The following is a 12,738-nucleotide window of genomic DNA, read 5'->3' as shown; positions in this document are numbered from 1 at the left end:
CAGTTCCTACTTTCTTTAATACTCTTCGAATAATATGGTCCTTAATTTTTCCCTTCCATTAACTATATATCTGTGTACGTTCCAAAATAAGAGGAAAAACAAGTAGTACGCTGGCTCGCAGACAGTGACGGAGCCAGAATTTTCATTAAGGGGTGTTAAAATATATAAAAGTAAACATATTAGTAAATTAAGGGAAGTCAATACATAGTATATATATACATATAAAATTTTCTTTTTATCTACCTACACAGTGTATTTTTTCCACGAAGGGGTATCGTTTATATAAGGCGGCTCCACCATAGCTCGCATAGGCACATATTAAGTATGTCCACTTTGGCGTTTTTATTTTAATATCGCGTAATTTGATTAGACACGATATTTAAGAAAAAAAAGTGATATCTTCAGCCACGTCAAGGAAACTTTTTCTTATGAACATTATTATCAGCATCGTCGTCCTTTAATTAGAGGTAAGACAACAAAAACACAATTTTGGATTACATGATTCACACTGCTATAAGTTGAAAAGAAATTTTGGAGCACATGATTCACACTGCTATAAATGCTTTTCACATTCAATTATGTGTACCACTTTATCTAAATTTCAAACTGCTAGATTGGTAACATATTTATCAACCTGGTTTAACTTGGTCTTAAAATTTTAGATGATTATTTGCGGATATTATAGGAAAGAATACTTCGTTCTTTTTAATTGCCGTTTTAAAGTTTTTATAACAGGAGGTGATAACTATAGAATCTAAGAAATCTTTTTTTCCAAATTAAATTTTCTCTTTTTCCTTTCTTATTTTTCAAATACTGTCTTGTTTTTCTCTTTTCTTTAAATTTGGAACAAACTATAAGCCTTCTTAGTTGATGAACATAGCAGAGAGGCTTTAGGTACTGAAAAATAAAGGAGTAGGTGCCTTATTAATTGTCTCGTACTAGTAGGTTACCCATATGTTATATATCTATAGTATATGAGCACAAAATAAACATAAAACCCATAAAATAAAGAGCTATAATACTTAAGTAGGTTCTCATGTATTGCCAACTTGTTGATTTTTGAAGTTGAAAAGGAACTTGGGAAGGTGGGGTATTAGATCTTTATCTTTTTGTTCAAGTTTTATGCATTGGCATTATAAATATATTTACCCGGCTACAATATTTATAAGGTAATTATAGATTAATTTTTATAATAAATATTAATTAATAATTTTAATATAAATAATAATAGCAATAATAATTCATTTCATTAATTAAATTATAATGATGGCGTAAAAACTCTTACAAACTTGAGTATAATATTACCGAAATGTAGCTGGGGACATAGAGAGCATAATTGGAGTTTTGCCGTACCTGCCAACATGTTCATTTTGTAAATACACACTCGAGTATATCAAAATTGCTTAGCACGACGATCTACCTTCAAAATTTTGTTAACTTCTAGAAAAATTCGGAATGTATAAGTGTATATAAAAAAAATTTGGTAACCTATAAAATTAAAAGTCCGATAGAGGCACTGAATCTGGATGAGCAGTTCGTTGGTGTGCCCCGAGACTAAGTGGCGGAGCCAAGATTTTTATTAAGGAGAGTTAAAATATAAAGAAACAAACTCACTAATAAGTCAATGAGTGTCATTATATAGGTATATATACATATTTTAAAAAAAATTATCAAGCTAAACAGTGTAATTTCCTACGAAAGAGTGTCGGTTGACACCCCTTGGGCGCATGTGGCTCTGCCACTGTCACCACCTTCAAATTTTGGGTCCGTCTCTGAATATATATGAGTATAAATATATATGACGAGATTAGGTGGAGATAAATTAGCACCTGCTATGAAATGCTGTAGTGTTTGAGGAGAGTATTCGCATTCTTCTCCATCTTGCATTAATATTAAAGATGTTTTCTTTGACTTTGGCAATTGTCATAAGTAGAGTTCTAGCCAAAATATTTCATAGCAGGTACTAATATTATTACTTCTAATTGTATCTCTTTTAAAATGAGTTGTCCTTTAGCAAAAATAAACATATATAAATGTAATGGTTGGTAATGACTAAATTGATATATAAGTGAATAAAAGGATTGTTTTTCAATTTTTAAAAATTTGCTGTCTTGTCTGCAGAATATTTTCGATTTTAGTTTTAGAATTGAGAAGTTTCCAGGTTATCTACATATGATGCATATTGATAGTAATCCTCAACATAAAAATTTGAAAATTTGATTCATGAAAATTATATAAAATGAAGTCAACAAATGAGAAAAGGTTTATAATTAAGAAAGACCCAAGAAAACAAGCAATATGAAAGCTTTTGCACTCTCAAGAAAAAAACAGAGGTTTTAGGCCTACAAGGCCTTTTTTATTATTTTTATTTTTTTTAGATCTCATATGTGTAAAAGAAAGATCTCTTACGTGTAAAAGTAAATCTTCCATATGTAAAAAAAAGAGGTAGGGTCATAAAATTAAAAACAAGTTTGTAAAAGGCTGTTACACCCTATATTTTCGTACGTAAAAATGCGTCGTAAGCAAACTAATGTAGGACCAAAAATGAGATAATATTTAAAAGTATATAAAGTAAGTTAATCATGTTACCTCTGAGGTTACAAATATTGAAGATCATGAACAACAAGTACAAAGAGGGTTGGACAGTTCAGAAGCTAAAGCAATTAAATAAAATAATGTTTCATCGAAAGTCGACAAGTTGAAAATGTTATAACATGTACCTTTGGGGTGAGACTAGGGTGATTAACATAATAAGGAGATTATGTTATGATTTATATTAGTCGTATGACATCCGTGTGTTATGTTTTGAAGTCAAGCGAGTTGTGGACTTTCATTCATAAGTTTTACTGAAACTTTGGGTCAAATGTAACTGTGATTTTCTCCCAATATACTTAGAGTTATTGGGTGTTCCACCCATCAAATTAAAGATCTACGAGTCTATTTTCCAACTCAATAAACCGTTTGTCAATACGACGTTGGAGTAGAAAGATATGGGCATTTGTGCGATACTGCGCAAGCTGCTAGGTGACAAGTAGGTGTGTCACCTACTTGCTTAAATGAAAGCCCAAAAATGGGTCATTTTGGGTCGTCCAAAGAGGCCTTTTAAGGGCCTATTTTCTTCATATATTATACTTAAAATAGAGCATAATAACCAGACATAAGCTCTACAAAGAATCCTCCCAAAAATTTTCCACAAACCCTAATTGATTTTCTCTCCCTTTCAAGTTCTAATTGGAGGTAAAACCTAGAGTTTGAAGAACCAAGATAAGAGCTGAGTTATCCAACAAATAAGGTGAGTTTACTGCTCTCTTTCATCCAATTTTTCTTCTGTAAATTCATGGTAAGTCGTTCTATACTTGTAAGAACTCACGGGACGGTGATCGAAAGCCGTGAGTTCGAGTTATTCACTTGTAGCAGACTATTTTGTGAACTGTTTTGTGTTGCTGTTGGGCTGCGTGTTTTACTACTATTTTCTGGAGTTTTGGAGGAGGAAGGGGGTTTATAAACACCATATAAATGTAGGGTGTTTGGCTGATCGTTCGTCATAACATTTTCGAGTCGTTTGACACTACTACGGTGGTCGTTTTGTGTACGAAGAGATTGGGGTGTGTTGGGCTGTTTTGTAGTATTTGATGGTGTATATAGGGCTGGAAAATGATGTATATATGTTGTTATTATTCTGTTCTTGTATTGTTGGTGTTATCTTGAATTTGGAGGAAGTAAGGATTATAGGGGAGATGCTGCCCGTTTTAATACAAAATAAGTTTGTCGTTCGTTGTGCGATAGTTGTACCTTTCGTAATTTAACGATAGTATTATTATCGTTCTTGTAGATTAAGGTGCAAAGAGGTGAGTTCAACTTGGTGATTGGAAAGATTGTGATAAGGTATGTTAAGGCTAAGCCCTTCCTTCATTTTGGCATGATCTCGTAGCTACATGTGTTAATAATGAGACATAAAGAGAAGTTCGTATTCATGAATTTATTCACATTATTCTAGTCTCATAAGTTACAATATTATTCCTTATCGGGACTTCATATTCAGTTTAGTTTTGTCTTTATTCAGTCAAGAGAGCAGAGGGTCTATATATATATATATATATATATATTTGGTGTTATCTTGAATTTGGAGGAAGTAAGGATTATAGGGGTTTTCACCACCATCGAGCTATAATCGGTGGGCAGGCCCCTATTGGGCAACCTCTGATCAGATAGTAAGTTATATATACCGAGCCTACTGTGGCCGAGCGCCTATGAGCGAGCCTACTACGGCCGAGCGCCTATGAGCGAGCCTACTACGGCCGAGCAGTTACACGTACCGAGCCTTATAGGGCCGGATATTTATTTTACTTACTATATTGAAGGAGTTTAGTCACTATCAGTAGGTAAGTATATCTCTAGACCATCTTTGACTCCCAGTTAATTTCAGGTATCATATTATCAGTTCAGTTTTAGATTTCAGTTATTTTATTGCCTTACATACTCGGTACATTATTTCGTACTGACGTCCCTTTTCTGGGGGCGCTGCATTTCATGCGTGCAGGTTCAGACAGACAGACGGGTAGACCTCCTCAGTAGGTGTTTCCCGAGTTCAGCCTGATCGGTAAGCTTCACGTCTTTCGGAGTTGCGAGGTCTAGAGTTTTGTATACATCTTATATATATCTGTATATATGTTTGGGGTAGGTCGGGGCCCTGTTCCGATCACAATATATCTATCAGTAGAGGCTTGTAGACATATCCTGTTGGTTAGTACAGTATGTTGGGTTTGTAGGCCTGGTATGTATAATTTGGTGGTTTGTCAGCTGTCGTAGCTATGACGGCCTTTTCGGCCTAACTTTATATTGATGTTTAGTTAGCGCTAGTTTCCATTCAGTTTTATATTTTGCTTCGCAAATTGTCTTGAAAGGTGGCCCCATGGCCAAAGTATGACATTATGTGTTCAGAATCCCTTAGTCGCAATTTGGTACGCCAGGTTAGGTGAGGCACCGGGTGCTTGTATCGCTCCTAGGTTCGGGGCGTGACAAAGGCCAAAAAATTAATTGACCCAACGTAAAAAAAAGACAAAAAAAGTAAAATATAATTTAAAAGATACCAATAAACACGTGATATTCGATTCAAATATTTGAAGTTACACAAGTACAGAGACGAGAGTTCAAGAAAGCTCGATAAATCCGATTTTACAAAGGAACTAATTAATCCCTAATTAAATGGAGGACCCAATGCTTCTAAAATTAAGCACAAGTTCTTTGCTTGATTTACGAAATTTCAAAAGGAGATGCGGAAATGGGACAGATGGTATCAGATGGTTGCATTTAATTGGTAACTTTTTCTTAAATATTTAATTTAAAATCTTGTGTTCACATCGAGATTTTTTTTCTTTCACCAAAATTATGCGATAATATCAAGACAAAGTAGGGTACCAAAGTTCAAATAAGATACTAGTCCCATTTACCACTTACATAAAACTTACTCACGATCCTATGTTTTTAACTTATCAATTAGTATGCGTCATGCTGAAAGGAATTAAATTATTGATATGGGGTTCAATATGTTGATTGATCGACTTTGTTTATTAGATCTAACAATTTTCAGTTGTTTAATTTATATAAGATTAAGAGGAAAAAAAATTATATACCATAAATATTTGTCAAGATCTTAGTAATACATTCACAGGACGCAATATTTTAGAAAATGGAATGTCTCTTCAGGCTCTGTTAAAAACTTCCTAACGATCTTCTTATGTTAAACAATTTTTTGTAATAATGTAGCTAGCTTTAATAACTTTTGTGTTCAAAATAGCACTACTAGATCGTGTTCTGTTGCTACTATCTCTACGAGGAGTGAGGAACATTTACTTTGTGTAATATGACTATCTAGTAGTAATAAATAATATTCTTTATTTTACCAAATAAAAAACTTCCTAATAAGATACAAGATAATATATGTACATGGATATATAAATCCAAGGAGAAACAATTAGACGTTTAATTTCTTGACTGTGTATTTTCAATAACGAATGTTTAACACCCTCCTCTATTTTTTCTTTTTCTTTTTTTCCTTTTTTGTTTTTGCGTGTGTTTGTTACAAACTCTTGACAAATTGGTTATTTTATAAAGGAATCCGTTTTTTCCCTTTGGAATAAACTCCAGAAACAGAAAATAACCATGGGGTTCGTATTTGGGCTCACTGCTAAACATGGGCCTATCTTATAAATATAGGGGTTTCTACCTAGCTATACTATAATAGAAACTTACAATAATAACAACAATTCAGTAAAATCCATTAATGAAGTCTGGGGAAAGTAGTGTGTACGCAGACCTTACCCCTACCCCGAAGGAGTAGAGAGATTATTTCCGAAAGACCCTCGACTCAAAAAAACAAAAAGACAAAAGGACAAAAGATACTATAATAGAAACTTATTTACTATTTTTATTTAGATTCCTTATTAATTACTTTTTATATCTATATTTACTAGTTATATACAAAACCATAAAAAAGAAGAAACTCAAGATCTGTTAAATCTAGCCTATCAGTTACATGACACCCAACCCTCATTTCCAATAATCTCCCTACATTTAAGATTCTTTCCTTTTCCAAAGGATTACAAAAACATCTTTTCTCTTTCTTAACAATTACCCACAATTGTTCTTACCCACAGTAAGAAATCTCGCTTACCACTGTTATTTAAAATCTTGCTTACCCAAAATCTCTCTTACTCACTGTTATCCTCCAAATTTGCAGATTTTTTTCCTCTTTCAAAGCTTTTGAAATTCAATTTCTCTATTTTTTACTAATCACCCAAAATATCTATTTCTTATTGATACAATAAGTTTCTAATATAGTATAGCTAGGTAAAAATTGCATAAAGATAAACATAAAATTTCTGTAGCAAACCCGTAAATATTTCCTCTCGTACATTTTTTAAATTCTGTTTGTTTCATTTTAATAATATATAAGACGTTAAATAATTTAAAATTTTGGATTTTTTTTCAAATCATTCTAAGTATAAGAAATGGTGATCCATATGTAATTATTAACCTATAAATTTTGTTTAAAAAAATAATAATAATTAAGGAATCCATGTCCAAATTTAGACCAAAAAGTAATATGCTCGAGTCTTTTATACTGAACCTCGCAAGATGTTCAAGTCAAAGGGAGTAAATTCTTGAATATTTCACTTAAACTAATTTTTTTCAATGCCAAAAACATTTCGAAAACTAGGTCGAAGCAAACCAAAAGTCAAATCTTCTAAAACTAAAACCCCCACCTCCCCAAAAAAAGTGAATACGACTACTTGGTTTTAGTTACACTATATATACTTGATCTAGTGGACGCAAAACTTTAAATTTATAAGTTTTGCATTTTAGAAAAGACAATCTACTGAATACAGCATAAATTATTAATACATATTCAGTATACTTCTAAACACAAATAAAAAATTTTAACCAAAATTATAATTCGAATCGGTAACTAAAACATTAGCTCTGCCGCTAAGTGAAAGGTAACAAATATACTACTCTCTCTGTTTCAATTTATATGAACTCATTTGACTGGGCACGAAATTTAAAAAAAAAGAAAAAAAAAATTAATTAGTGGTATAGAATGAATTACATATATTTTATGTGATTATAAATTATTGTATAAAGATAAATTATTTTCAAATAAGAAAAGATGTCATTCTTTTTAATACGAATTAAAAATAAAATAGATTCATATAAATTGGAAGAGAGTATAAAACACTCTAAATGCGGGCAAATATACCCGAATACCATAGTCATTAAAAACAAAGGAGAGAAATCATCAAGGAAAACGGAGGACCGGCTACCCCGGTTAGGATACCCCTTCCATTTTGGAGGAGAGACAGCAACAAAAATAATACGTAAGAGATAATATATTAGTTTTTCCCAAATATAGGAGGAAGCAAAGTCCCTCACACGTCCCATCTTCTGTACTTTCTTTAAAATAAACAAACAAAATACTCTACTCTACTATTCTAACACAAACATCTGTCCCCCTTTATCTTTCTAATTTCTACAAATACAAATACACACACACAAAAATATCAATGGAATTTACACAGTCCAACATGATTCCTTCCTCTTCCTCTTCTTCTTCTTCTCTATATATAAGTACTCATTTACCCAACACAACATAAAAACTTTACAAGCACTTCTTATTTTACTTCTCTATTTCCTTTGTTCTTCTTTACAAACAAGAAATGTAAGCATCAGCTTCATTTCTATGACTGATCAGCTTCTTCTTATTGATTTTTTTCTGATCTGATATAGAACTAATAAGTGTTTTTTCCCCCTAAAGTTTTATCAAGATTTTTTTTAATAATTCTTGATAAATGTTTGAACCTATATAAAAGAAAAATATAGACTTTTTTTTCAATTGATTGAGTTGAACATAAGTTATGTAAGAACCCCATCTCTATAACTGGAAAGATTTTTGAGTATAGATATATAGTTGTGTTTTTTTAGTAAGAATTTTGTGATATACGTTGAATTTTTTTTGAGAATGATGTTGGATCTCAATCTAAGTGCAATTTACGATGAGAAAGTTCTGGAAGGTTCCGTTGTCGATGAATCGGGAACCTCCAATTCATCGGCGAGGAATGCGGAAGCTTCCAGTAGTGCCGGAGACGACGACACGTGCTCCACACGCGCCGGTGACATGTTCGCTTTCAATTTCGACTTCCTTAAAGTTGGTGGAGCTGAAACTAGCAGGAGTTGCAGCAACAATGATGATGACCAAGACGGATATGATGAGAATCGGAGGGTAACTCAGTCCGAGTTCGTGACTCGGCAGTTGTTCCCTCTCGATCGGTCCCACACCTCTAGAAAACCTGATTGGGTGGATCCGTCATTTGATCCACCCAATACTGTTAGTTTTCGAGAGGCAGAAATAGTACGTGCGCAACAGCAGTATCAACAGCACCAACAACAACAACAAGTTAAGAAGAGTAGGAGGGGGCCTAGGTCTAGAAGTTCACAGTACAGAGGTGTCACTTTTTACGGAAGAACTGGTAGATGGGAATCACACATTTGGTATGTGTCCTTTACCTAAGAAATGTTTCACTTTCTTAATTTTTGTTTAATTTATTGAAATTAAAATTAAATATTATAGTTATTATTTTTGTGCAGGGATTGTGGCAAGCAAGTTTATTTGGGTATGTACTATATAATGTTTTTATTTTAATCGCTACCTAATTGGTTGTTGATTGGTTGATCTTTTTAAGTTTAGATATGATATTTCTATTTTGGGAAATTTTCTGATTGGTTTTATTGTTGGTTCATGTTTAGGTGGATTTGACACTGCTCATGCAGCTGCTAGGTATAAAATAGAAATTTTATATTCAAGTTCATCGATAGTTTGAATGGAGAAACGGTAAAGTTGTCAACGTGTGACCTATAGGTCATTGGTTCAAACCGTAAAAGTAGCCACTAATGCTTGCATTAAGGTAGGCTGTCTAATCGCACCCTCGCACCCCTTGGGATGCGGCTCTTCCCCGGACCCTGTGTGAACGAGGGATGCCTTGTGCACCGGGCTGCTCTTTTTAAGTTCATGGATATTTTGTCAAATCATTTCAGTTTTATGTTTTTTTCCCAAGTTAAATATATGCTTGAATTGATGAAGTTTGTCTTGATACATTTTCATGGTATCAGAGCGTATGATAGAGCTGCAATTAAGTTCCGGGGTGTTGATGCTGATATAAACTTTAACCTAAGTGATTATGAGGAAGATATGAAGCAGGTTAGAAATGTAAAACATTTCCATAAGTGCTAAAACATGTTAAGTTCAAATGTTCAATATGAATTTTGCATTGTCTTGATTTTGGGTTTGATTTCCTTGTGATCTAATGTAGATGAAAAGCTTGGGTAAAGAAGAATTCGTCCATGTGCTGCGACGCCAGAGCACCGGGTTCTCGAGAGGTAGCTCGAAATACAGAGGAGTAACGTTGCACAAATGCGGAAGATGGGAGGCTCGGATGGGGCAGTTCCTTGGCAAAAAGTAAGATACTTCATTCATTGAAATTGTTGTGGAAATAGAAACTTTATTCATTGAAATTGTTCGTCGTAGTAGTCTCAATTTAGTGTTGCTTAGATCTTCCAAAAATGTCGCCATACTCGTGTCTAATCCCTCCATAAATGCATAATATCTGGAGAGTCTGATACAGGTATGGTGACGTTTTTGTAAGATCCGAGCAAGATAAGGTGTAGATTACATCTTGAGAATGTGCAGTTGGTCTGAATTGGGAAACAAAATCTGTTAAACATGCCTATTTGAAGAAGGAAACTACTAGGACTACATATTCATGGTGGGGATTACATTGCAGGTATATATATCTTGGACTATTCGACAGTGAAGTAGAAGCCGCAAGGTCCTAATGATCATGAATTTTACCCTCTCCTTGATAATGAATTTATTACCCTTAAATTCTCAACCAAAATGTTGTATCGACCAACCGGTATCTCCCTTTTTTATTTTCTGCAAATTAGGGCGTATGATAAGGCGGCTATCAAATGTAATGGAAGAGAAGCTGTTACCAACTTTGAGCCAAGTACATATGAAGGGGAAACACACTCTGATCCTCAGAGTGCAGGTCTGTTCATAAGCACTCGCTGTATTCGCAAATAATGTTACCCAATATCATGATCACTAGTTTTTCTATGTCTTTCCTGTTGCATTTATATTATGCAAATATAATGCAGGTAGCCAACAGGATCTTGATCTGAACTTAGGGATCGCGACTTCTTCTCCGAAAGAAAATGAAAGGATGGGGAGTTTCCAGTATCATCCTTATGACATGCAAGATGCAACAAAATCACAGGTACAAACAGAGTAATTATGTAGAAATGCTACAGCAGATCGAATTAAATGGAACACTTATTTCGCTAATTGAGATGGCTTTTCTGTTCTGTTCAAAACTGTGATATGGTGCGTTGTACAATAACAACAACAAGCCCAGCGTAATGTGTGTACGCAGACCTTACCCCACCTTGAAGGTAGAGAGGTTGTTTCCGATAAACCCTCGGCTGACGAAAGACGAAAAGCTAAGCAGTAGCACCAAGTAGTAACAACAATAAGATAGTAAGAAAACGAAGCGAAAGGAACTTGTAATACTAAAAAAATCTAACAATAATAGAATTCAAGACTAACACTAAAACTCTTGACTACCTACTAACCATATACCTTGATTCTCGATGTCCACATCTTCCTATCAAGGGTCATGTCCTCGATAAGCTGAAGTAACGCCGATATGATGTGTTGTGAAAATAATTAATCTTGATTTTGTTTAGATTGTACTGATAATCAGTTTTTTTGAGCTTTTAAAACACAGATGGACAAATCTTGTCCAGCAATAGTTGGTAGTTCACATTTCAAAGCACAACCGGTGACATCTGAACAAGCTCACGTGTGGAATGGAGTATACTCCAATTTCTTTCCCAGCTACGAGGTAATTTCTGCTGTTTCCCCTATTAGTTATATCAGTTGAAACTTATGGTAAAAAAAATGTGCATATGCCTTCAGTCTGCAATTCTGGATTTGCACCTTGTTTCCTACATTACAGGATTGTTTCACTGTGTATGAGAGAAATCAATACAAGTATAGGTTCTGATTCTTGTGAGCTCTATTGGAAAAAAAAGGGCAGCCCAGTGCATAAAACATCTCGTGTTCACGCAGTGTCCGATAAAGGATCGCACCCCAAGGGAGTGTTATGTAGGCAGCCTATCCTGATGCAAGCATCAGTGGCTGATTACACGGCTCGAACCCGTGACCTATAGGTCACAAGGAGACAACTTGACCTATAGAGTTCTTGTGAATTCTACTGAATTATACGTTTAAAATTCTAGTAAACATAACAGGATATGCATGTATAGTTTTTATTTGGGATATGGGCCTTTGCTTCAGGTCTTCCTTTCTTTGGTTTGTTTCCAGTTATACATATGCTGCATTGTATCTTTACGGGATCAGTGTAATTTAACTTGTTATAGCAGATTACTTATTATTTATTCTAGGTTACTAATCAATGTTCTTGCTAATTAACCAAATGGCTTAGCAGGAAAGAGCGTCGGGGAAGAGAATAGATATAGGTTCCTCTCAAGGGCGCCCAAACTGGGCATTGCAAATGCATGGTCAGGTCGGAACAACACCAATGTCAATGTTTACTGCTGCAGCATCATCAGGATTCTCAACTCCGGCTACCACTGCTTCGGCCTCTCCAATGTCTGGTCCCAACCCGAATACGAGTACTCCCAATCTTCCCTTTGCTTCATATTCCACACCATCAACAAATACCACTCAATACTATTACCAGATCAGGCCGCCGCTACCACCTCCATAACATGTTTTTTCCACCATTGCTAGTAATATAGTTAGATATCTCACTGATTCTATTTGTATGATTTGAGTGTTATCCATTCATTAACATCTTGATTCTAAATTGAGTTCTTTTACAACTTGTAAGATTTTGTAAGGTGAAGATTCAATATTTCCATTACATTTAAGTTTTCCTTGCTTATTATTGTTATCTTTGGTGTAAAAGATGCTCAATTATATCACTCAATTTACTAGGGATTGTATAGATCCATATACTATTAGGGGTCGTTTGGTACGGTGTATAAGAATAGTATTGAATAAGGTGTATTAGTAATGTTGGGATTATTTCTTATTTTTGTTTGGTTTGGTGTATTAAAAATAACATTCATTGCATGGGGTATATACATACTTATCCA

The 12,738-nt window shown here is 34.2% G+C and overlaps 1 protein-coding gene across 2 annotated transcripts; it reads left to right on the top strand.

The window, feature by feature from the left end:
* Positions 1-7,988: 7,988 nt before the first annotated feature.
* LOC107814784 (ethylene-responsive transcription factor RAP2-7) lies at positions 7,989-12,533 on the top strand. 2 transcript variants are annotated; one of them, XM_016640246.2, is made up of 10 exons: positions 7,989-9,048; positions 9,145-9,170; positions 9,304-9,334; positions 9,667-9,754; positions 9,867-10,012; positions 10,338-10,382; positions 10,501-10,604; positions 10,714-10,832; positions 11,343-11,459; positions 12,066-12,533. In XM_016640246.2, exons 1-10 carry the CDS (start codon positions 8,519-8,521, stop codon positions 12,345-12,347), a joined length of 1,488 nt encoding a protein of 495 aa, XP_016495732.1. In that variant the 5' UTR covers positions 7,989-8,518; the 3' UTR covers positions 12,348-12,533. The 2 variants fall into 2 exon arrangements, with proteins under 2 accessions (XP_016495732.1, XP_016495733.1); XM_016640247.2 differs by lacking the exon at positions 10,338-10,382.
* Positions 12,534-12,738: the final 205 nt, after the last annotated feature.

This window comes from Nicotiana tabacum, chromosome 9 (assembly GCF_000715075.1).
Source record: "Nicotiana tabacum cultivar K326 chromosome 9, ASM71507v2, whole genome shotgun sequence".
Taxonomy (NCBI): Eukaryota; Viridiplantae; Streptophyta; class Magnoliopsida; order Solanales; family Solanaceae; genus Nicotiana; species Nicotiana tabacum.
The sequence above is the reverse complement of the archived record's forward strand: the minus strand, read 5'-3'. Positions and strand labels throughout refer to the sequence as shown.

Excerpts from the sequence above, each read along its gene's own strand:
- LOC107814784 (XM_016640246.2), top strand. The coding sequence starts at position 8,519 with ATGATGTTGGATCTCAATCTAAGTGCAATTTACGATGAGAAAGTTCTG. Across the intron at positions 9,049-9,144 it reads AGATGGGAATCACACATTTG|GGATTGTGGCAAGCAAGTTT; the intron begins GTATGTGTCCTT and ends ATTTTTGTGCAG. Across the intron at positions 9,171-9,303 it reads TGGCAAGCAAGTTTATTTGG|GTGGATTTGACACTGCTCAT; the intron begins GTATGTACTATA and ends GTTCATGTTTAG.